Source organism: Delphinus delphis, chromosome X, assembly GCF_949987515.2.
Source record: "Delphinus delphis chromosome X, mDelDel1.2, whole genome shotgun sequence".
NCBI classification, from domain to species: Eukaryota; Metazoa; Chordata; class Mammalia; order Artiodactyla; family Delphinidae; genus Delphinus; species Delphinus delphis.
The window spans coordinates 94184209-94209815 of record NC_082704.1 but is presented as its reverse complement, the minus strand read 5'-3'; the positions used below and the strand labels follow the sequence as shown (position 1 = coordinate 94209815).

At 45.2% G+C, this 25607-nt stretch overlaps 1 protein-coding gene across 3 annotated transcripts in view; it reads right to left on the bottom strand.

Annotated features, from left to right (window-relative positions):
• The window catches only part of SRPX (sushi repeat containing protein X-linked), a 98962-nt gene that overhangs the window by 34975 nt on the left and 38380 nt on the right, over positions 1 to 25607 (bottom strand). The window contains exons 2-5 of one of the 3 annotated variants that reach the window (XM_060002908.1): positions 20482 to 20541; positions 14723 to 14914; positions 12628 to 12804; positions 1189 to 1315 (exon numbers count right to left, since the gene is read on the bottom strand). In XM_060002908.1, coding sequence (XP_059858891.1) covers positions 1189 to 1315; positions 12628 to 12804; positions 14723 to 14914; positions 20482 to 20541 — 556 coding nt within the window. The remainder of the gene's footprint in view (positions 1 to 1188; positions 1316 to 12627; positions 12805 to 14722; positions 14915 to 20481; positions 20542 to 25607) is intronic. The other 2 variants (XM_060002910.1, XM_060002909.1) reach the window with 2 other exon arrangements.

The window sequence follows — 25607 nt, the reverse complement described above, 5'->3', positions numbered from 1 at the left end:
CCTGGGTTGACAGGATTCTAGAAAGTCTTTCCCTGCTGTATGGCTCACCAGGGGGTAAGTCAGAGGTATTCTTTGCCCACAGATGGAAACTCGGTAAGGAGGTCTAGCAGGACGGTGAACTTTAAAGCATGGATGTGAACGTGCTGACACGAAGTAGTGGCCTTCAGGGAAGGTGGGGGCCCAGCAAATAGCCGCAGGGGCATAGGCCCATATGCTACATTAGAACAACATGTGGCTGAACTTCACCGAAGGGAACCACCCATTTTTAAAAACATTTGGGATGTATCTCAAACTACTCATGCAGTTGGTCCTGGAGAATGGGGGAAAGGAAGAAGGCAGAAGATCCCGTCTCTTTTTTCTTTCTTTCTTTCTTTTTTTTGCAGTACGCGGGCCTCTCACTGTTGTGGCCTCTCCCGTTGCGGAGCACAGGCTCCGGACGCGCAGGCTCAGCGGCCATGGCCCACGGGCCCAGCCGCTCCGCGGCATGTGGGATCCTCCCAGACCGGGACACGAACCTGTGTCCCCTGCATCGGCAGGTGGACTCTCAACCACTGCGCCACCAGGGAAGCCCCCGTCTCTCTTTTTTTTTTAAGCTGCTTCTTTAAGTGTTTAATGTGGTTGCAAGTTTTAAAAAATAAAAATCAAATGTTTTGAAAGAAGCAGGTGCCAAAACACAAGGGATAGACTCACAGAGCACAAGGGGGGCAACATCGGGCTCCACCTGGGAGACACAGAGGTTCCCAGTGAGGTGGTGGCTTAGGAAGGTCTGGGGAGGGGCCCCTGGCAGGCAATGGGGGTGAGTCTATCCCTGAATTTACCAGTTGGCTTCCTCTTCCTCCTTCCGTCTCTTCTCCTCCCTTCTTCCCACCACCCCGTCGTCTTACTTCCTTTCTTTCCTTTAACAGATATTTACTGAGTACCAACTAGGTGCTAGGCATGGTTCTGGGCATTAGGGATATGGCAGCGAACATACTGTAGTGGAGACAGGCAATAAACAAATACGAAAGTGAAAAATATAGTATGTCGGACGGTGAAGAAAAATAAAGAAATGAATGAGGAATGGCTGGAAGAGTGCTGTACTGAGTCTGAAAGCATAAACTGACCAGCATAGATACACTTCCTGACTCTCGGTAGTGAATGTCTCACATAAAAGAGGCAGCATCATTCCAGCTGCCAAGTTGCACTTACTCAGTGAGAATGCCATCTGCTGTGTCTCTTCCCTCAGGGGTCTCCCAGGACACCCGGACTGTCAATTTATTGGGTTCCGCAATGCGTTCCTTCACACTTGGGCACTTGATTCTAGGAGGTTCTATATCTGCAAACAGAACCAGAATATTCTCGCCATCAGCAGGGAATATCTCATCAACCTGGGGTTCAACACCCAGCATTTGACATGCCCAAAGGTCTAGGTGCTCCCCACTTTTGAAGGGTTTCTTCACCCCTCTGTATTTCTCTTCCCTCCCTTCATCTTGCCCCTTCTTGCCTGCTGAGTTTTAAAGATTGAGTACTCACCTGTGCATTGCTAAACCTGCAATCAGCTGGCCTTGCTAGGTGTCTCGTGGGGTAATTTATTAGCTACAGCAACTTCTTCCCCAGACTTCCAAACTCTGCCTGCTGACTTGGCAATATGGCAGTTACTCAATTAGAAGTCATTCAGCCATTGTGAGTCCCTCCCGCTTTAAAGACAGCGTCACAGGAGACTGGAGAAAGGTGCCTTAGGTATCATCTAGTTCCATTCAATTCAAGGCAACACATCTTTAGTGAGTACCTGCCTTCCCCAAGGCATCATTCTAACTGCTGGGTTTGGGCAGGCACAAAGGCAAGAGAACCATGTACTTCTCAGAGTCTACAGTCTGTTGGGGGATTATGTTACCATATGTGAAATATGACACGAGGTATAAAGTGACACTGCCCCAGGCTACATAAAAGTAAATGCTATAGGGACTTCCCTGGTGGCGCAGTGGTTAAGAATCCGCCTGCCAATGCAGGAGACACGGGTTCGAGCCCTAGTCGGGGAAGATCCCACATGCTGCAGAGCAACTAAGCCCACGTGCCACAACTACTGAAGCCCGCGCGCCTAGAGCCCGTGCTCCACAACAAGAGAAGCCACCGCAATGAGAAGCCCATGCACCACAATGAAAAGTAGCCCCCGCTCACCGCAACTAGAGAAAGCCTGTGCACAGCAACGAAGACCCAACGCAGCCAAAAAATAAATAAATTTATTTATTTACTTATTTAAAAAAAAGTAAATGCTATGGAGGCTTAAAAGAATTACCCAATGCGCTCATTTTACAGATATGGAAACTGAGGCTCAGAGTGATTTATTTCAGGCCAGGCATGTAAATAATGATAATGTGAATTATAGCCCAAATTAGAGCACTTACCCCTGGAACCAGCTCTCTCTCTCCTGGCTATGTCTATCCCCAACATACTCCTCAATATCTTAAACAATGATCTGTCTGGGTCCACTCTCCCCTCCATCTGCCACTGGACCACACCTATGGTTTTGTATTTCGGGACAGCAGTTTTACCTTGGTTCTGACCCTCCAAAGACCTCCCAAAGTTCCCCAAATAGTTTCCCTACCTGGTAATAGAATTTCTGCCCCCTCACTATCAAGGATGGGTTGATAATGAGGGCTAGAAATAAATGAGATGTCAATTTCTTACTCCCTTAGATTTCATCTTATTATAGCTAAAGTGAAATCAGAAGAAGGGGGAATTCAAACTTTGGCAAATTCTACTGGATGATTCTGAATAGGTAGAGAATGTATTTAAAGAGGGCAGAGTAAATTAACGACATGTAGATTTGCATTGCTTTACATGTCAGCTGGTAATTATTTACATGCTACTACAGCCTGAATGAAAATGAAATGTCATTCGATTCTGAATTACAAACATCTTTGAGAGACTAAATGCACCAAGTAAAGTCTTCATATACTTTCTCCTGTGTCTTGTCCAATAACTTCTCATTTTATTTAGGGTAAGAAATTATGAATAATTTGTTAAACAATTTTGTCTTCAGCTATCCAAATTCATTTTCATTCTATGGCATGCTTCAATGGAGTGTGAATTTACAGCCCTAATACACTAATCCTAAATTGAATAACTACCATATTTTACTGAATCTAAGTCACTATCGATTGTGAGATGCATCCTAATTTCAGGGATAGTAAAATGTGAAAAAGAAATATGCTTCTTAGAATTGATAAAGTTTATAAATGTGATGGTGCAATGGAAGCTGCTTTAAATACATTAGAGGTGTCTATTTTCAGTTGATACGTTTTTAAAAATAATCCCCCTTTTTCTGGTTTTACTATGATAGGTAATAGAAGACATACTTTACAATTCAGATGAACATTTCACAGCTTTGGGTGAATCAGGAAGACAAGTGTACAATACCTGCCCCCTGCTGGCCACATACAGTTGGCAACCTCATAATAGAAGGCATATTTATTTTTTAAAAATTTAAAGCCAAAAGGGAGGGGCTGAGGAGAGGAGATAGATTTCACTGTAAAATTACTTCGTGTTACCAGATTTTCTTGGAGTGACATTGTCAGAGTGAAGAGATACTCTTACCCTCTGTGTCATGTAAACTAAACAGCTGGAGGATAGGCTGGGTTGTTTTCCCTATAAACTTGACATTGTCACTGAGCAAACAGCACTCCAAATTAGGTTATCTGGGTGAAGAGTCTCAGAGCTTCTGAAAGCCAGCTTCTGACAGCTAACAATGATCTGCTGAAACTGGCCTAATTTTTCAGAAGTGGTGTTCCTCCAAGCCAGAAACAAGAAGAAATAAAGCACTAAAAATAATAGCTAATATTTACTGAACCCTCCTACCTGTCCACCCCAGGCGGAGTACTATCCCTGCATTATTTCATTGAATTCTCGCCACCACCTACTAGACTAAGTACTGTTATTATCATCCCCACTTATAGACTGGGAAGCATCTCCTCTCTTTTGGAATTTCTTTGTGGTCTGAGATTCTAAGCCATGATCGCATCTTTTTCAATTATTTTAATCAGCCGAACACTTCTGTATGTCTGCCTGCTGCTGACCTAGCGTTTTCCTCCATCCTCTGCACACACATTCTTCCATGGTCGCCGGCTCCAGCTTCCCCTTACATCCTTTAAGAGCGGCAGCAGGACTGAACTCTGTTGCATCCTCCAGCGTCATGGCCTCTCTTTCAGCTCGAGAGACCAGCTGGCCTGCCCTTCCCCAGATGCTCCAGGACTGAAGCCTATTATTATACAGCCATGGCCATCATTGCTTTTTCTAAGTTATTATAAATTTCCATGAATGAAATAAACGAAGTTACTATAGAAACATAATCATGATTCCTTGTTGAGTCAGGATGCCCACAGAGCCAGTTATTGTGTGGCAACTGTGCAACTCTGCACAGAAAAGCCTGGCCTCTGCCCCACTCACTGGAGACATTTGACAAACTGTCTCCCTCCTCTGTGCTCTAGTTTCTTCTCTGCATATAAAAATATCAGAAACAAATATACTGCACTCTATCAACTACTGTTTATCTGAGAAGCTAAACTATATACCTGGGAATATTGAACACGTCTAACCAGGTAGGTGGTAGGTGGTAGGTAGTGGAAATAAGAAAGAGGGTGAAAAGGGCAATGTTCTGGCCAACAGATAACAAGGGGAAAAACCCCTTTAAACTAAGGTTATAAATTAACTGCATCCGAAAATGTTTGCTTAAATAATGTTTTCCAGTGGAGACCTGTATTTGAACATGACTGTTAGAGGTATGAAGAATAGGTACTTCAGAACATAACAGTAACTTGTGTCTGGGACTGCCTGACCTGGGGTGGGGATGCGCGTTCTTCACTCCCTCCACCTCATTCTAAGGCAAGGTGATATTCCTTTTTTTTTTTTTTTCACTGTTGTGGCCTCTCCTGCTGCGGAGCACAGGCTCAGGACGTGCAGGCTCAGCGGCCATGGCTCACGGGCCCAGCCACTCCGCGGCACATGGGATCTTCCCGGACTGGGGCACGAACCCGTGTCCCCTGCATCGGCAGGCGGACTCTCAACCACTGCGCCACCAGGGAAGCCCAAGGTGATATTCTTATCTCAAGAATGTAAGGATCATCACAGCTGCTCACAGCAAGCGGACTCCATTTAATGCTCCTTTCCTCTCTGATGTCCTCCATAACTCATTCCAACTGGATTTACGTTTGGGAACTATCTTATACATTTTCTTTATTAAATACAACTGATTATTGCAATGAGAACCTCAATTTTTATGCAAATTGTTTCTATAAATACTTTTACCTATACGGTATATAATATGATTTTTTGTTGAATTTTAAATTTTATTTTATTGAAGTATAGTTGATTTACACCAACTGGCTTTTTAACTAATCTTTTTCTCCCTTCTTTTCTCCCTTGATCTTTTACACCAACTTCTTCTCAATCTGTACAGTCGATGTGTTCACCTGCTCTCCCATCTCCCTTCTTTTTTTAGCACAAAAGAAGTTTCCCCGGGCCTGTGGCCCTCCAGATTAAAGACTATATTTCCCAGGCTTGTCTGAAGTTAGGTGTGGCCATGGGATGGCTTCCACCAGTGGGTCGTCAGAAGAAGTGATGTGCTTTTCAAAAAGTATGTGTGGCTACCCCCGCTTCCACCCTGGTTTGAATGTCCATGGGGTGGGGAGCCGGGACAGCATCTTCGACTGTGGGATGAAAGCTGCAAGTTGAGGATGGAAGGACAAATGAGAAGGAGTTTGGGTCTAGGACGCTGCCCCGGACAAACATTTATACGAGAACAGAACTTCTATCTTGTTTAAGGCATTATGACTTTGGCCTTGTTAACAGTACGTGAACTGGGATACAAGAAATCACACCTTTTTTTTTTTTCAAATTTGGTATAGCATCTTCCAAGATGTATATCACTAATGATTTCTAAGCTCTGATTTCTAACAAAGGATACTCTGGTGAATTTCCTGCAAAGATGGCCACCCATAATCCCCTTATATACATGTAGCTCCTCCTAGCAAGAGGTGGAGTCTGTTTCCCCTCCCTCTGAATCTGTGCCAGGCTTGTGACTTGCTTTGACTAACAGAATGCAGGGAAAGTGACCCTACGCCAGTCCCAGGTGTAGGCCCTTAAAGAGTCTGGCACCTTCGGCTGTTCACTATCTCAGAAGCCAGCTGCCATCTAAGGAAGTCCAACTATCTGACTGGACAGGCCATGTGGAGAAACTGAGAAATTATGAAGGGAGAGAGAAAGAGACTCAGTCAAATGCCAGCCAGTCCAGCCGCCTCTGAGTGAGATGCCAGACATGGGAGTGAAGCCAACTTGGATCCTCCAGCCCCAGTCAGGCACTTCAACCATTACTATGTGGAACAGAGGTGAGCCACCGAGCCCTGCCGAAATTCCCCATCCAAACAACTGACCACACAAAACTTAGTGGTTTCAAACAACCATGGTATTCTTCACGGTTGTTTGGATGGGGAATTTTGGCAGGTTGGTGATGGAGGAAGGAGGCGGTCATTTCCTGGGGCACAGGAAGAAAGAGCAGAGGCAGAACAAACCTGCACACGGAAAACTTGCCCCATTGCTTGCCTCCCCCAGCTAGAGTGTAATCCTTGCGGATGTCTCTGGAATGTGGTTCCATTTCTTTGGCACCATGAGGTATTAGAAAACTTTCCCCAATGGACAGAAGAGTCTAGAAGAGAAGCAAAGAACTCCACAATTAGAAGTCACTATCACCAGAAGCAAGATACCAAACTAAAAATTGCAACTTGTTGCAAAGCTGAAACTAGCTTCCTGAAAGTTTGCAAGAAAATGTGTATTTGTCAACCCAGGAAAAATTCGATATGAGTTAAGAGCATCTACAACAACGCACTGACACATTTATTCTTAGCCCCATGATATCTGTATCCTCAACTGAATCTCGGGAAATAATACCATTCAGCCCAGCAAACTTCCTTGTGGGTCATTGGGTCAACCCAGCTGTCAGATGATTGGGAGGCCAGAAACGTATTCCATCAATTTTCATATCTAAAATCACAGATTTTTTTTTATTCCAGACTTCCATTTGTGTTAACTCTCCAACTATTCTATTCTGTAGGAAATATAAAACAAGCAAAGAGTAATTCCAAAAACCAAGTTGGTTTGTATGTGGACCTCTGTTAAAAAAACGAAATGGGGCTCCCTTCATGTCCAAAGATACCTGCTCGGTTTTCATTGCCCATGGATTTTAAACTTAACTTGAATTTTGGTCTCTTTCTCTTTTGGCCTAGGAAAAACCGTTGGTCTAAAGGAGAAATCGTGTGTCTACTCAAAATCTGGTCTCTAGATGGGGCCTTGTAATTCTAACTGTCCATTGTTCTATCTAAATGCCAATGTAACCGAAATGAACTAAAAATGGAAAAAAGAAAAAAAAAATCCCCCCAAACAATAGTTATTACATTCTATGGTTTACTTTTTTTTATATCAATGGAAGTTGCGGCTCTCTAAATATTTTACCCTCCTGCAATTTGCAGTATGTTGTCTCTCCCACACTGACTGATTTCTATCTATATCTGTTTCTGAAATAACCATGGATTTGAGCCCACTGCCAGAGTGTGGGCTGCCTAAGAGAATGAGTTTTAACTTGCGGTCCTTTCAAATTAGCCAGACCACAGAGTGAAAAGTGAAAAGACCACCACCTCAGAGTGAAAAGGAAGCCCAGTGTTCTCTCTTCCCTCCAGATCTGGAGGAGAACTGAGACGATTTCCTCAGCACTCAGTACAGCTCTGGCCCAGAGGCACTGTTCAAGGCTGTGTGGAAATCTGGGAAATGCTCGGCCACCATGTGTCAGCTCCTAAACTAGGCTGAGGCTCTGAGCTGTGCTCAAGGACCCCTGAGCCTTGCCAACACACAAACAAAGTCATTAAACGAATTTAATAATACATTTAAGCCAAAAGTATCCATGACAGCCCTGCAGTAAAATTCACCGGGGACAAGCTCCAGCTTATCTGTCACAAAATCTAAGAAAGAATTGCCTGCTTGCTTTGTCCATTTCTCTCCTTTTCCTGGGAGCTCATTGCTCTCTTGTGGCTCACGGGTCCCCTTTTCACCATTACCCACCCCCCCTCACTGCACGCACAAATTCCCCTTCCCCCAAAGATGCCTGAACCTTGCCCTGGCCCCCTCTAAGATAAATGCCCTGAAACTGGGGTTCATTTCTTAGTTCTTTCTCTCTCCCTCTGGGAAGGTTCCAGGCACATCTGGTCTGGCTTAAGACATGCTTGTTGCTTTTTGCGAATAATCAGCATTTTCTTTGCACTGTTGCACACAATCTGGACATCTGAACAGTGTGATCCCTAGAAGATTCTGCCAAAGCTTGCTCAGCATGAAAATGTGTATCTCCTCCCATCCCATCACCTCTGGCCCTTCCAATGTGAGGAAAGAGAGAGTCCAAAATGGGGGGGAGGGCTTGTTTCGAAGAGCTAGCTTGCACATACCAAGTCATAGGGGAGAGAGTGAAAGCAACATCTGCGACGGGCTCTTCTGACCTGAACATCTGGCCTGAAGTCATGTCCTTCCAAAGGAGCGTGTCCAGAGCTCACAGCCTGGGCGCTATCCTACCTGCACTGGCTGAGCGGGGCTGCTCTGCGTTCTTCTCCTTGCCGAGAAGTACAGCGATTCACGGGGAGATGTCTAAGACCTCAGCAAATGGTTGCTGTGCCGAAGATTCTGTTGGTGCTCAGTGTTTCTATCATCTCCCTTTTACTGCCTGTGCTAAAAGTCACGAAATGACATTTCTTGGACTCCTTCTGCCAGCTGGGTACCAGCTAGGTTTGCCAATGGGAGGCACTCTCATGAGAATAGAAGGCAGGAAGATGATGGAAGCCATTATGCTCTGGTAGGGGCTTCAGTGAGGGCTTCCTGGGCCCCTGGCTTCATTCCCATCCATGATGGTGTCAGGTACAGACATGTCAACATCAGCATGAGCTTCTGGATTTGGGGTAACACTACCAGGCCACTTTTGCTCCCCTAGCCCTCGGTTGCTATGGGTTTCTGCTGTAAGTAATCCCTCGTAACAATGTTTTTCCTCTTTTGCTCCTCCAGCTCTTCCTATGTTTTTGTAACCAATGCCCCTTATTAAATTCTCCTCTGCTGGAAATACCTAGAATGGTTTCTGTCTTCCCAGTTACCGATCAATTCAAACTCCTACCTAAATCCTAGAAAAAGAGAAGCTCGGAATAAATCTGAGTCGGTTATCTGAGTAATTATCTGGACCTGGTGCTCTTGTCAGATGGATACAAGGTAAGGTCCAGGCTGTGACTCTGATGTAGAAGGTTTTTGCTCGCATTGGTAGGGAACCATTGACCAAAACTGCCTGCCTTGGCCAGGCACGATGACAACCGCTTGCCTGGGTTGTCTCACAGCAGGAGGTCCCGACAAAGAACGCAGCGCTGCTGCTGAAAACTAACCGGGCGAATTCGGGAGGGGCCAAAAGGAGGGAGGACAAGACATGCCAGCCCATAGTATGTTTGTAAAACTAAACTGGGTACTTCCCTGGTGGTACAGTGGTTAGGAATCCATCTGCCAATGTAGGGGACGTGGGTTCGAGCCCTGGTCCGGGAAGATCCCGCATGCCGCCGAGCAATGAAGCCCGTGCACCACAACTACTGAGCCTGCGCTCTAGAGCTCAGGAGCCACAACTACTGAGCCCACGTGCCACAACTACTGAAGCCCTCGAGGCTAGAGCCCGTGCTCCACAACAAGAGAAGCCACCACAATGAGAAACCTGCACACCACAACGAAGAGTAGCCCCGCTTGCCACAACTAGAGAAAGCCCACGCGCAGCAACAAAGACCCAAACGCAGCCAAAAAAAAAAAAAAAAAAACAACTAACCTGGAAGAATTCGGGAGGGGCTGAAAGGAGGAGGGAGGAGACGATATGTCCTGCCCTAACCTCCCAGAAACCCTCACGCTGGAATCCATCTTGGCTGAGAGATGCGTGCACCACCAGGCAGGACCCTGAGTCAGACCAAGCACGAGCAAGATGATTGGCCAGAGACAACCCAGAAAGCTAACATCACCACCATGAAACCTGACACTGCGAGCCACGTGGCAGAGCCGTTCTCCTGGGTTCCTTTACCCTCCTACTCTCCTCCCAGGCGCCCCTTCCCAATAAATTCTTCTGCTTTGTCAGCACGTGTATCTCCTCGGACAACTCATTTCCGGGTGTTAGACAAGAGCCCACGCTCGGGCCCTGGAAGGGGTCCCCCTTCCTGCAAGAATATCTTGGCCAGGTCCCCTGGCTATAGCTCATTAACCACATAACTGCAGAGTAAGAACGGCTGATGCTGCCAGGGGATACAGTGGACAGTGGTACCATCATGAACACACCCTGGGGACCAAGGCCAGAGGAGTTGGTGTACAACTGCCCCCAGAGGGTAGCATCCAGTTTCAGTCTCATTCCTGAAGTATCTGCTCCAGGCTCTGAGCAGTCAGGAAGGAGTCCTTGGGGTAAAGCACACGGGCAGACTGAGCTGAAGGACTCTCTGGAGGATGGGCAGACCCAAGAAGGGCAGGAGCCAGGCTCCTGTGGCCAGCTGCCTCGGCACCTCAGTGCCAGAGCTGTCTCCGGATCCAGGGACTTTGAGCCTGAAAGCCTGGAGACATAGGCTTGGCTCTACACAACGTCAAGCCAGTCAGGTGACCTCTCAGGCCTCATCCGTAGACGGGGGATTGGACTAGAATGTTCTGCTGCGGTGGGTCCTGGCAGCTCTAACGCTTTATGAGTAAACAGTCTCCTGGGACAGCGGTTTTCAACTACTTGGGGGAGTTTTGGAAAAATACCAGGGCCCCAGATATTCAGATTTAAATGGCAGCCAAAGTTGAAAACCACTGTCCCAGAGCAGTCTGCCCCAACGTTTAAAGGACATAGGAATCCCCTGGGGATCTTCTTAAAATATGGATTTTGACCTGCCAGCTTCGGATGGGTCCCAAGATTCTCCATTTCCAACAGGCTTCCTGCTGGTGCTGAAACTGCTGGGCACTATTTTGAGTAAAAAGGTACTAAAGTTCTTCCCAAATTTGATCTTCTAAGGCAGGTTCTCAACCTTTAGAGCATCAGAATCCAGCAATCCTGCATGTCCGGAAATCTGCATTTCTGATGTTGATGTTTCTGATCAGGGAACCAGATCTACTGCTCTCAGACAATGGTCCTGGAGCCTGGCTGCATATGAAAACCACCTGGGAAGCTTTTAGAATGCCCCTCACCTCCTCCAGCTGTCCCACATCAGACTAATTGAATCAGAATCTCTAGGGTTGGACCAAGGCATGGCTAGGTTCCAAAAGATACTCAGGTGATTCTAATAAGTAGCAGGGGCGGGGGTGGGGAGAAGGGACCCACTGCCCCTAGATGGGTGATTCTCAAGGAGTTGGGGGGAGTGATTTTTCTCCTTCCTCTCCTCTCTCCAGGGGACATTTGACAACGTCTGAAGACATTTTTGGTTGTCACAAGTGGGAGTTGGGGGGAGATGTTACTGGCATCTAGTGGGTAAAAGCCACGGCTCTGCTAAGCATCCTGGAGTACAAAAGACGGGACCCCAGGACGGATAATTATCTGACCCCAAATGTCCCTTGTTCCAAGATTCAGAAACCTTGCCCTAGAGAATCCCAGGCTACACCCCAGATCTACTGAATCAGAAGCTGCATTTTTACCAAGTTTCCCAGGTGATTCCCAAGTTGGAGAAGCACTGCCTCAGATCAGCGGCTCTCTCTTAAAGCACTTTGAAACGACCTGCGAGGCTCATGAAAGCACCAAGTGCTGGGGCCCATCCCCAGAGTTTCTGATTCAGCAGGTCTGGGGTGGAGCCATGAATCTGCATTTGTAAAGATTTCCAGCTCCCCGAACCACAACTAAGAACTAAGAACATATATACACTACCAAACGTAAGGTAGACAGCTAGTGGGAAGCAGCCGCATAGCACAGGGAGATCAGCTCGGTGCTTTGTGACCACCTAGAGGGGTGGGAGGGAGGGAGACGCAAGAGGGAGGGGATATGGGAACATGTGTATATGTATAACTGATTCACTTTGTTGTAGAGCAGAAACTGACACACCATTGTAAAGCAATTGTACCCCAATAAAGATGTTAAAAAAAAAAAAAAGAACTAAGAACTACTATTTGCCCAACAAATCCAGACTAAGGTAAAATAGCCAAATCCCTTCCAGTTTACAAACTGAGTGTTTGCTGACTACCGGAGTCGATGACAATGGAACTGCGTCTGCCAACTGAAAGACACAGAGATGCTCTCTGCGGGAATGTCCGGCCAATGTCAAAAACTCTGCTCAGTGCTACAGGGCAGATCCCTGAACTAAAGCAGCGGGATTACCCCGTACCTCTGCCAGCCTCCAGCTGCCTCAACGGCAATCCAAGAGAGAGACAAAAGTCAGAGGAAAGCCATGAGCCGTGAAGTCAACCCTAGCGTAGAGACTGAGGCTAGGTCTGCGCTGAGCCAGAGAAATAGGGATGAAGAGAACCACTGAAAGCAAAACGGGGTGCTTATGCCTTATATTCGGGACACGGATGCTTCCTTAAAAATCCACTGTACGGACACCCCCTGCTCCTCCCAAAGCAGGCGCCTCCTGAGGGCTGGCGATATTCTCTTACCAACACAGGAGGCTGGTCGGCCACTCCACGCCTTGTTGTCCATACACGTGACTGTCTGCTCCCCTTTCAATGTGTATCCTGGCGAGCAATAGTACTCACACCGGGAGTTAAAGTAGGCACCGTCGACGCACTTAAACCCTCCATTTGCTGGCATGGCAAGGGTAGGACATCGCTTTTCTGAGAAAGAGAAAACCAGAGATTCAGCATTACTTAGATTTTGTTCACAGAGTTTCAGAGTCCGGAAGCTCTGAAAGCATAGGGTGAAGTTAATTGAAATATAACTGATAGAGGTAGAGAAATGATAGATAGTGTAACCGAGCGGGACCCTATGGGCCCTTCCCGGGGCAGACCCCTCCCCCATACCGTCTGCTGTAGCTCCTCTCTGAAGACCCAGATAATAGCACCTGATGCATATTCCCTGAGTTTTTCAGATGCTAAAACCACCACCAAATGGAAGAAATTAACTACTTGATGATCATGAGCACGTAGCCCCCAGACCTTCTGGCGCCTAGAATGTTAACCTCCGTTTCCTCACCGTCAGCCAATCAGAGAATCGTGTACAAGCTGAATTGTGTACCCTGCAACACCCCTCCCTCACCTGGCCTTTAAAAATGCTGTGCCGAACCCTTTCAAGGAGTTGGTGGGGCGGTGGGTTTGGGCTCGAGCCACTCGTTCTCCTTGCTTGGTCCTGCAATAACCTTTCTCTGCTCCAAACTCCGACGTTTCGATTTGTTTGGCCTCACTGTGCAACAGGCGCATGAACTTGCATTTGGTAACAATGGTTGCATGTCACACAGAAGGGACACAAAGTTTTACACCAGACTGGCTTGGGTTGGCATCCCAGCTAAACCACGGTCTTATGCTGGGCTCCTCAGAAAGAGACGCTGAGACCAGGATTTGTGTGCAAGTGATTAAGAAAGTGCTCCCAGGGGAGACCAGTGAAGGGTGGGGGAGGCAGGACGTGGGAGGGGAGGTAGCCGGGCAAGGTAGCAACTCAGGCAAAGTCAGCCTCAGCCTGATTCCGCAGGGAAGATCTGGAGCGTGAGTGATGCCTGAGTCTGCCCTGCCTCCAGGCAGGGCAGCTGGGCTTTCCTAATCCTTTACCAGTCAGTACTGGGCAGCTACAGGCTGCCCATGGGGAATGCTCTCCCTGTCAGAACGAAGAAAGCAGTCCTCTGAAGGCGCAGAGCCTCTTCTTCCTTGGTAGAAGATCAACCGAAGGTGCAAGTCATTAAGAGCAAAGCGCCCAGAAGCTGGGGGATGGACACACAGAACTGGTAGCAGGGCATCCAGGGACATGTGGGGGAAGCACTGGAAGTGTTCACTATAGTCACCCAGAGGCGTAGTCTGCCTAGACTGGATCACACGGCTGCAGACCCCAACCTCAGTTTCCCAACAATAAAGTAATGGCACCCATATCAGTAGCATTGTTGCAAAAATTGCATATATGTGAAATGCTTGGCACGCAGCAGGCGCTCCATCATAGCTTTTTTGAACGGCAATGGCCTCTAAAATGCACTTCAACGATGCTGTGTCACTTGCAGTTTCCCAAATGAGATGACTTTCCAGGAAGCTAAAAGTCAGCCCCTGAAATGTGCTTCCAACCTTCTCCCCCGAGGCACAGCGCCTTTCATGGAATCAGCATCCTTCCGCGGTAATTCTCTCCTTGCCTCCCTAAGTTCCACTCCTTGGGAGGACGCTTGTGTCTACTACCAGGAGTCCATGGCAGAGCACCATTCTTATGGTGGGTTTTACACGTCTGTCTCTAATGCTATTCTGTGGGACCCCTGATGGCAGAGTGTGTCTTTACCTGTGTGTCCTGTTTTTCAATCCCCAAACCCTTTGCTGGGGCCAGCACTTTGCTAAACAGACCTCTGTTCTCTCCCCCTTTCCAAACAGCTGATCGCACCCCTCTGTCTGAAATGTGTCATCTTACTTCCGCCATATCTTAGGAACTAACGCATGGCTTCTGCTCACAAGGGGAGTTTTTCTCATCAAAGACCACAAAGCATTCAGTAAAAATCCCTGATCTCAGAGCAAAAGAACTTTGGCCCCGAATGGCCCCGAGGCCCCAACATGGGGCCGGGCTACTCACGCTTGCAGATGACCTTGTCCGACCACCGTCTGTTTGACTGGCAGATCAGCTGGGAAGAGCCATGCAGCTCGTAGCCCTTCTGGCAGCGAATGTCACACCTGGTTCCCAGGGCTGTTTTGTAGTATCCTCCCTGAGGGGCCCTGCAGTACACATCCCCGTACTTCACCTTGATGGGGGAGCACCACGGGGTATCTACAGGTAGCAGAAACAAAGGAGAGGAGAACTAGCAAGTGACATCTTCAGAAAATGTGTCTCTTCACTCTCGAAGCCCCTGGCTGGCTGCATTCCAGATTTTGGACCTCCAAATAGTGCCCCATGTCTTTTAAGTTGTCTCTGGGTGGGGAGGTTATGATCATGGGAGTAGGTGTCAGACATATACGAATATGGGTCCAGGTTCCTCCATTAGTAGCTGTGTGATCTTGGACAAGTTACTTAACCTCTCTGAGTCAATACCTCTACCTATGTCATAGGACTCTTACAAGTCCTCTTACAAGGACTGAAAAAACAATGCATATCAAGCATCTAGCAGAGTGCCTAGCACATAGTGAACGTTCAATGAATGCTTGTTCTTTTGAATATTTCCCTTAACTAGATACGTAATTCCCTTGAGAGCAACTGTTACCATTGTGAACCTTAACCCCAGCCATCCATACAGAGTGGCGGGGGAGTCAATAATTGGTTAATTTAGATTTTTTTCCAAGTCTGTATCATATTCACTGTAAAAGCATTTAATACGATCCTAATCAATGTGAACGAAGCAACAATTTCCAGGGTTTTGCCACAGGATATAATTTGGGCTTAAGGTCACAGAACAATTTCTCCCCATTGGGAAGCGACCTCCTTTTTCAGATGTCCCCAGTTAAGCCCCATTTAGGTAAGAGATGACACCCTTCTCCAATGGCAAAGTTCCAGGGTGTTTTGATTTTGGTCTCGTAGTTGCCCAGAGCACAGCTTAGGATGACACTATTAAAGCAGAACCTCTCCCCTGGGCCTTTGGAAGGTGTCGCTGAGGGCCATAAAATTAGTAGGGCAAGACTAGCTCCTCGAAAGCTCCCACAGTGGCCACCGTACAGTCAATGAGGACCAGAGACTGGCTCCCTCAAGCCTGTCAGGCTCTCCACGCCTTGAACAGGAGCCCCCTCCCTAGGGCTGCCAGCTTCTCCCTCCACCCCAGCACCTGAGCTGACAGTGAGTGAAGTTCGTGCGCCATCATGTGGCCAAGAAGGAGGAAATCCCCTGTTTGACTTTGCCAGGAATTCTCTTCTGATGATGTGTTTCTGGCTGCTTCTCAGCCATGAAAACCAACAGTTCTGTCCAGGTCTCGTGCATGGACTGTTTTTTTTTTTTTTTTTTTTTTTACTTATGTGCTTTGACATCTCCTTTGCCTAATATTTTCATCATATAGTGTTTTGCAGACAGCTTCAAGTGGGTGCTACCGTCGGGACTCAAGCAGTATTTCCTGGACTTTCTGGGGAGCAGTGATGCCCCACGCTTAGCCTACAGCTGATTAAGTTTGATCTCTTGGATGCAGTCTTGCAAGAACTTACGCTAGGCCTCCAGGCCTTCCTTCAACAAAGTTTCCTTCCTCTTGGGTTGATACATCTAGTCTGTATATGCTAACATTTTTAAATGAGAAAAAATCTGGACCCTGAAGTAAAGTACAAAACAGCATACATATCTCCATTATTTTCCTCTAAGTATAAAAGAATTTTTTAGAATTTATTTATTTTTGGCTGCATTGGGTCTTCGTTGCTACACGCGGGCATTCTCTAGTTGTGGCAAGCGGGGGCTACTCTTCGTTGCGGTGCGCGGGCTTCTCATTGCGGTGGTTTCTCTTGTTGCGGAGCACGGGCCCTAGGCGCACGGGCTTCAGTAGTTGTGGCTCGCGGGTTTCAGTAGTTGTGGCTCACGGGCTCTAGAGCACAGGCTCAGTAGTTGTGGCGCACGGGCTTAGTTGCTCTGCGGCATGTGGGATCTTCCCGGACCAGGGCTCGAACCTGTGTCCCCTGCATTGGCAGGTGGATTCTTAACCACTGCGCCACCAGGGAAGCCCTCACGGTGTTAAATCTTAAAAGTCATCTGTCGCCTGATCTCTTTGTCTTTGTCCTCTCCCCCACCCCTTCCTCCTAACTTCCCCACTGCCTCACTTCCTCTTAGTTTCCCTGTCTGCCCTATTCCCCTGCTGGACTGCAAGGCTTCTGTGCTTCCCCAGCTCTAGCCTCTTCTTCTCTTGCCAACTGGTCCCCTTCACTACCCTTTTGTCACCATCTCACAGGCCAAACTGTGAAATCCTTGATTGAGAACTGGGCTCCAGAGAGAGAAAATGAAATCCCCATCGGAGAGGGCAGAAGGGTGATGAGGTGAGAATGAATATGGGAGACCCAGAGGGAGACAATGAAAACAGTGAGCTAGCGGAGTATGGTGGATACTGGGCAGAGTCAAGAGGCCTGGGCAGATATTATCTATCATCTCCTAGTAACCTGGACAATTCAAAAAAATTTTCAGGGACCCACATTCATAGTGTATACAAGAGAGGAATGGATGAGATTATTTTCAAAGTCCCATCTACAATGGTTATTTTTATTCTGATTAAATTTTATATTTATATAGGTGCTAAAATGTCAAAATAAAAAAGGTCCCATCTAGCTTTGAAGTTGTATGATTCAAATTCTTATTCCTCTCTGATCTCCTACCCCTCTCACACCCACGCCTACTTCCTTAATCCTTCTTCTGACTGATAACTTTGGATAGTCTCTTGTAAACCTTTCAGCTAAAGGCAAATCCTCTTTACATTCTGGGTCCTGATCACAATTCCACAGATGTACAAACTGGAAGAGCGTCCAATTCTCTACTTGTTTTTTGCTCAAATGTTGAAAACACATCCTCCAGCTTCTGGACTTTGGCGTGAGTTTAGGAGGGGCACGATTTTATTTTTTTACTTTTAAATTTATTTATTTTTGGCTGCGTTGGGTCTTCGTTGGGGTGCGCAGCCTTCTCAGTGCGGTGGCTTCTCTTGTTGCGGAGCACGGGCTCTAGGTGCGCGGGCTTCAGTAGTTGTGGCACACGGGCTCAGCAGTTGTGGCTTGCGGGCTCTAGAGCACAGGCTCAGTAGTTGTGGTGCACGGGCTTAGTTGCTCTGCGGCATGTGGGATGTTCCTGGACCAGGGCTCGAACCTGTGTCCCCAGCATTGGCAGGCGGATTCTTAACCACTGTGCCACCAGGGAAGCCCGAGGGGCACGATTTTAGAGTAAACTAATATGAGGCAGCAGACCTGCGATTCTTAGCACACACACATTATGGTTGTCTTTTCCACAAATGTGCCCAGGACAAATATTTAAGGCAGCAGGTCCATTAGAGAATGACCTGCATATACATATATTACAAATTCGCATATTTCAGTACAACCATGCAATTAGCAGACTTTTTTTACTCAGCTATTTTGAGTCTTCAAATCCTTCCAGCGGAGCTGCCTACGCATCCAAGAGCTGTGCTGTTGTCAACATGTGGGGGGAAAAAAATCTTGTTTTTATTTATTTGCAAAAGGAATTTCTTTTGGATTACTTTCCAAGACAAACCTTTGGAAGATATTTTGACATTTTAACAGCCTGCAGTGATAAGAATTAAAAATTCAGTGAGTGACCTGAATTTGAAGTGCATGCAAATAGCATGAGTTGAAAGTGAATTAGCGAAACATTTAACATAGAGGTTTAGAGAAAGGAAGCTCTTATGCTGCTTTAATTAAGACAGGGTTTATTCAGGGAGACATCTAAATCGATTATTCAGGAAAAATTTTTCATCTCCCTGGGCCATTGTGGAGCTCCTGGGGTAAGCAGTGTCACGTAGCAGACCAAGGAGCTACTAGTGAACTCTGAATGTTGAGCTAAAACATCTGGATTTCAGACTCAAACATAACGTTTGCTAGCTGTGTGAGTCTGCGCAGGTCACCTCCCCTCTCTACTCTGCGGTTCCTTCATCTGTAAATAATAACAACATATCTCTACGCTCCTTCCTCCTTCCCTCAATTAGTGTGAAGACAGGATGGCATTCCAAGTAAAAGAAAAGCAATGCTTGCCACATTAAATGTTGGTTACACTTCACTTTCTTTTTTCTTTGATAAATTTTATAAATTATCGATTTAATTCAAAAAAACATTTACTGAGTATGTGCCAGACACTGTATAGGGGCCTAAGGATCTAGAACTAATCTCCCAATGGACAACGGTTTGCCTCTAAGTTTTAAAACTAAAAAAAAATGACAATGAAAACAATTTCCTAAGAAGTATTTACTCTTAAACATTCCGGGTAAGCTCTAGGCCAGGCACATATTTTCCTACATCTGGTTTACCTTCCACACTTGCAGTGCTGCGAAGCGAGGATGAACATTGAGAACAATAATCTGAGGGCACTATATAACCCCTCTTGGACATGTGAAGGGTCACACGTGCACGCGTGTGTTTTAGGAAGATTTTTCAATAAGGGACTCGAAAAAAAAAGATTTTTCAAAACTCTCAATTAAGAAGTGTTAGGTATGTATATGTATAGCTGATTCACTTTGTTATAAAGCAGAAACTAACACACCGTTGTAAAGCAATTATACTCCAATAAAGACGTTAAAAAAAAAAAGTGTTAGGAATCAGAATACCACCTTACCCCAAACATCTAATTAACAAGTTTGTGCTTTGCTGGATTGGTTAATTCCTGAGGCAGTAATATAGGAGCTGTGGATAGGAATGAGTATCTGTATCCACAGGTCATAAGCAAGCGTGGAACATGGTGGGAAACACCTGGACATAGACACCAGTCATTATATTAGCAAGGTTGTTCACTTGTGTGGAAAACAACTGAAGGACTCTCTCCAACCAAAGGCTGACCAGTACTACCCTGATTCTCTTATAACTCAGACATATCACGACAGAGCAGGGGAGTGTCCTCCTGCCAAACGCAGATACATTTCCTGGGCAAAATGCCACAACAGAACTTTATTTATCAATTGTCTTCAAATTATTTCTCAACTGTAAAAGGAACTGAATTCAGAGAGAAATCATCTAAATTTACCCTCACTTTTCTCAGGGCTCCCAAAGCTTCAGAGAAACGACTCACCATTAGAAAATATTTATGGACATACTTACCTGAGCCTGCATAGAAGGTTCTTGTTTAGGCTTTTTATACCTGCTGGAGGGGGTGGATTGCTGGAAATGTGTAGAGGTGGAGTTCTTTATCATTAAAGTTTCATTGGGCAACACACTTTACTCATCATTTCAGGAGCCAAGCCAGACTCAGAAAGAGCACAATGAAATGAGCTTATGAAAATCAAGTTTTCTCATTCCTCATTCATCTCAGTACATTAGCAGCACTGGGTCCAGATTTGACCTTGGATGGTTTACTCTGGACGATTCTGGCTGTAATGTATGAATCAGGTAGAACTCATGGCTTGATTTTCACTTTAATCAGCTAGAGCTTGGCTTTGCAGAAGTAAGGACAGTAAAGAAACTGATGAGAATAAAATGACCACTGGGGTGCTGAAGGACAGCACTTCAGAGATTTCCAAATGCTTTTCGTTTTCTTTCATTTGTTTTTCTGTATTTTCTTTCAAATGGGAGCGTATGCATATTAATTTTAAAACATTTTGTTTTCTCGACAGGTAATTAGAACTTAAAATGTGTTGTCTGGTCACTTTATTATAGTCTGCTCTGCAGGGCAAAAAGGAAAGTCCTCCTGGCATCAGCAGGTCTTCATTAGCACATAAGCAAAGCATTCACCTTTATATCTAGCGTGTGAATACGCGACTTCATCGTCTTCTAGTGGTGAGTCTCCAGATCCTACAATAAAACAGAACAGAAACTGCAGCAAGAAAAGCCACATGATACGGACGAATATTTTTGAAGCACTGCTTTGGCACAGTCCATGCAAGAGGGGCTATTAGAACGCACAGCCAAGAGTAAAAGCTTTTGTGGCCATTCGTGAAGGGACAGGGGACCTCTCAGAGTGAACCTGGCTGGGCTGAGATGACCAGAGCCAATCAAGATGAGCCTCAAATGGTTTTGGAATTACCACGTGCCAACTGAAATTCTCGACTCGGAATTGAAAGAAAGTCAACTTCACTCTGAGAAGAGGCCGATGGCTATGAGTCTCATGCCAGAGGAGACGCAGTAAAATGTGTATAACTCAGATACGGCCCAGACTTTCTCCAGCAATCAAGGAAAACCTGGTAGAAGTGGGCGTTTATGTTACCTGAGAATCAGTCCATTGTATGAAATGAACTTGGGTGGAGGATAAGGAGGAAAATCAAATGTCTTATCTTAATGACAAAGAAATACAAAGCTGTCTTGGTATATCTGTAGGAGATGAGTGTTGAAACTGATGATGTGGCTGTTTATTCAAAACCTCTCACCGAGGCATGGCTAAAGTCAAATTGCGTGATGAGTCTTGCTACCCTTGAAAACAACAGCCTCATAGAGAAAGTCTGTGCTTAATTTCAAAATTTAAACTCATTTGGAAGTTGGAACTGACTCATTTTTAACCTGTTAAATATTGAATTCCAGTAAATGGTAGATACTTAATCTTTAAAGCAGTACCAGGCCCCAAACTTCAAAGCGATAATCTTACATTTAGAGATCTTTCCTCCTAGCCTTCCTAGTCTGATCACTGACTGTTGAGTTAACACCATCTTGATCACACATTTACCAGCAGGGACCGCAACCATCACAGATAAGAACATTCTCTTTTACGAGGTTATTGCAAGTCCTCACATGCCAAAGCCTTGTTACACATCTAAGAGGATTGTTACACAAACAAGTTCAGGGCCGACTGTCAGAAACTGGATTTCTATACTCTGGGTTCTGAGTTTTCTCCATTTGCCTTCACCAGGCACGTCAGGAATAAACTACATGCATTGTTAAACCACAGATTCAAGACCACAAGCTCAACTCTGGTGTCATTTGAAGAGTGGTAAATGTTTGCCTAAAGAGAGGAACCCTCCTGGTTACACCATGAGACAAGTCTTTATAATGAGTCAAAAGGAGATATAAAGATGGTTCGCGTCACCACCCCCAAGGTAGCAGCGTCCCTGGCAGAGTAAAGCAGCTCTTCTGTTCATTTGTTTTTTGTTTTTTTTTTTAAAACTATTGCTCCATCTTGTTTTGGCTTGCTCAGTTCTTTGTTTTTTTTATTTTTGGCTGTGTTGGGTCTCTGTTGCTGCGCGTGGGTTTCTCTAGTTGAGGCGAGCGGGAGCTACTCTTTGTTGTGGTGCGCGGGCTTCTCACTGCGGTGGCTTCTCTTGTTGCGGAGCATGGGCTCTAGGCGTGCGGGCTTCAGTAGTTGTGGCACATGGGCTCAGTAGTTGTGGCTCACGGGCTCTAGAGCACAGGCTCAGTAGTTGTGGGGCACGGGCTTAGTTGCTCCGCGGCAGGTGGGACCTTCCCGGACCAGGGCTCGAACCCGTGTCCCCTGCATTGGCAGGCGGATTCTCAACCACTGTGCCACCAGGGAAGCCCTCAGTTGTTTCTTTGGAAAGCCCATTGAAACCCCAAACCAGGCATTCTCACTACTGCCTTTACTTAAATTAGAGCCTGCAAGGCAGACAGTTCAGATGATCTCAAGAGGTTACCTTGATTAGCAACTTGATTAGTAGCACACTTATATTGGTCCATCCACCTCCACTTAGATCACAACCACTCATTATCTCTCTCTGCCTATCTTGCACTGTGATGACTGTAAGTCATAAATTCCCCTTTGCCAATGATTGTTCCAGGGGTAGGCATGAAACCCAGTATTGGCCAGTGACAAGGAAAAATATGTCTGCTTTGGGGGAACAGGGCTTATGGAAAAGACTTTCCCCCTGATAAAAGAGAAAAGTGCACAAGAAAACTCTTTTGCCCTCTTTTCTCCCTTCCTGCTTTGGAAGCTATGGTGTAAGGATAAATGCCTGAAGCTACAGCAGCCATTTTGCAACCATGAGGTAAGATGTCTCAGGACAAAAGGTTTTTGGCTGAGGATGGTAGAGTGGAACTATTAAAAGAACCTGGGGTCTGTGATGACTTTATTGGGCTACTAAATCAACCCTAGACATCCTACCTCCATACTTCTCGCTAGGTCAATAATAAATGTCCTTTCAATTTAAGCCATTGTGAATAGCACTGTCACTTGCAGCTTAATGCATTCAAACTGATTCACAAATGAACAGGAAATTTACTGCCTATTACTGACAGGAGATAAGAGAATACAAAATAAACGGATATTAGCTACCCCTTCCCCCAGAATCCCAGTTTATATTCAGCCTAAACTCATATATCCACTTCTATAAAAAATGATGACTAGTCTACAAAATGGACATCATGAAGGATACAATAAGATCAAAGACCACTGATTAACTTATGTTCAGCAGACTGTACGTATTAAAGCTCACTAAAGCAGCAAAGGAAATTCACACATATTAGAGAAAGATTTTCCACAGGGTTAAAATAGAAAGAAAGGAATAAAAAGAGAGACAGAAGTTGGCAGGGAAGGAGAGAGGGAGGTTTCCTAACAAACTCTTCTTTATTTACAAAAGGCTGTCCCTTTAGAATTCTGGTTAATTGAGGTTTTATCATGAAAACCATTAATCAGTCCTCATGTGGTTCAGATTACCACTCTTTGGAAAGAATGCTTCAGTGCTTCTTCTACACAAATACAAATTCTACATTGGCTCAGAAATCAGAAACTCAGTGCCATGTAGGATTCTGTCCCTCAGCCACACCTGGAGCCAATTCCATTTAGAATTCTGCTCTCCTTGCAGAAACTTCATCTAAATCAACAGATTTGCAAAGAAATAGTCACTCCTTTTTTTCCAAAGTTCAAAGAAGGGTCTTCCTGGTCCATTGAATCCCACCCTTTCATCCAGTATGTCCCGGTAGTTAACACCATTGAGGCAACCAACACACTCTTAAGAAATATCTATTAAATGTATTAGAATTACACCAGGGATTTAGATTTAGAAGGCTAGACTGCTCTTTTCATCACCCTAAAAGTTTTTTCATTGTGACGGTGGTGGGTAGAGGGAGCATTTGAAACTAATGGAAGATGTAGCCAATCTGCTAAACTACATTCCTGTATTGACTGTGATACATGATGCAAGTTGACAGATTTGCTGGTTCTGTGTTAAAGTTTTAGCTCAAAGGGTTGGGTTTATTTTTTAATTATTCTGAAGATAGCTATACATTCTTAACTTTTGTCAGAAATTTCTGTTTTTCCCCCTCGTCATCCTTATTCTAATAATAATTTTATTACTATCGGGAGTCATCATATTTAATAGTAAACTGCATCATCAATTTTATACTGAAAGTCAATGGGAAAATCAAACTCACTTCGCAGTAAAGATTCTTAACTTGAGTCCCTGGCCTCCTAGAGGAACAATGGAAGCGCTTTGGGGGAGTCCATGAACCCCTTGCAATTGGACATGCTTTTTGGTACATGAATATACTTTCCTGGGGAAAAACTTGCTAACTTTTAGTAGATTTTAATAAGGGTCTGTGATCCAAAAAATTATTAAGAATCATGGTTTTACAGCATTCTTTATTATGAAGCATGTTAGAGTATTTACTAAAGAAGTATGCAGTATCTCCTTGATATTTGAAACTTTTTAGTATGGGAGAGGAGAGACAAATATATTTAAAACAAGGATAAGTGCTTATCTTTATTAGATCTTACTGCTTTCTTCTCTAGATTATTGTTATCCAATGGAACTTTCTGCAATGATGGACATGCTCTATATCTATGCCGTACAATAGGATAGCCACTAGCCACGTGTGATCATTAAGCACTTGAAATATGGCTAGTACAACTGGGGGGATATATTTTTTATTTCATTGAACTTTAGTTAATTTAAATTTTTACAGCCATGTGGCTAGTGGTTACCATACTAGACAGCATAGGTCTAGACTTAATTTAAAAATATATATTTTGTGGAGATAAATCATGTCTCTAAATTGCTCAATGGTGAGAACCATGTCTAATTTGCCTTGTATACCTAGCATATGATTCAGAATTGGTAGCTGACAAACGTTGGAAGAAAAGAGAAAAATCTGCCTCATGTTTCTTATGACACATAAATCATGTGTCATTATGCTCGTATGTCTGGAATGGTTTTATCCCACGCAGTATAGCTTCAGGATATAAATTTGAACGGTGACAATACTGGAGATTTGGATGTTTAGAAAAAGGTATTTTGGGCACTTCCCTGGCAGCACAGTGGTTAAGAATCCGCCTGCCAATGCAGGGGACACGGGTTCGATCCCTGGTCTGGGAAGATCCCACATGCTGCGGAGCAACTAAGCCCGCGAGCCACAACTACTGAGCCTGCGTGCCACAACTACTGAAGCCCACGTGCCTAGAACCTGTGCTCCGCAACAAGAGAAGCCACCGCAATGAGAAGGCCACGCACTGCAATGAAGAGTAGCCCCAGCTCAGCTGGCCGCAACTAGAGAAAGCCTGCACGCAGCAATGAAGACCCAACACAGCCAAAAATAAATAAATTAAAATAAATTTTAAGAAAAAGGAAAAGGTATTTTGCACTGTTGGAAGCCACAGGGTATTCATTTACGGGAACCAGATGATTTAGTGCTAGCAAATGATTTGCCAAAGGGGCTACACCGCAGCTGTAGTAAAGTCAAAAGGACATTTGAATGGCTTCTGAACAAAGATCAAATCCAGGGCACTGCCAGGAAAACACAGCCTACAGATAAAGCCAAGGATATGACCGTCAAATCCTTTGTTAAGTCAAGGTGGTGCTTCAGAGTACTTTCAGTCATACAAGAGTCCCTTTAGAGAGTAAAGGTGTGTCTCCCAGATCCTCTCAAAGAAACAACAGAGAAGAGTTTATGTCTGTGAGATTTGTGGATGTGGCTTCTGT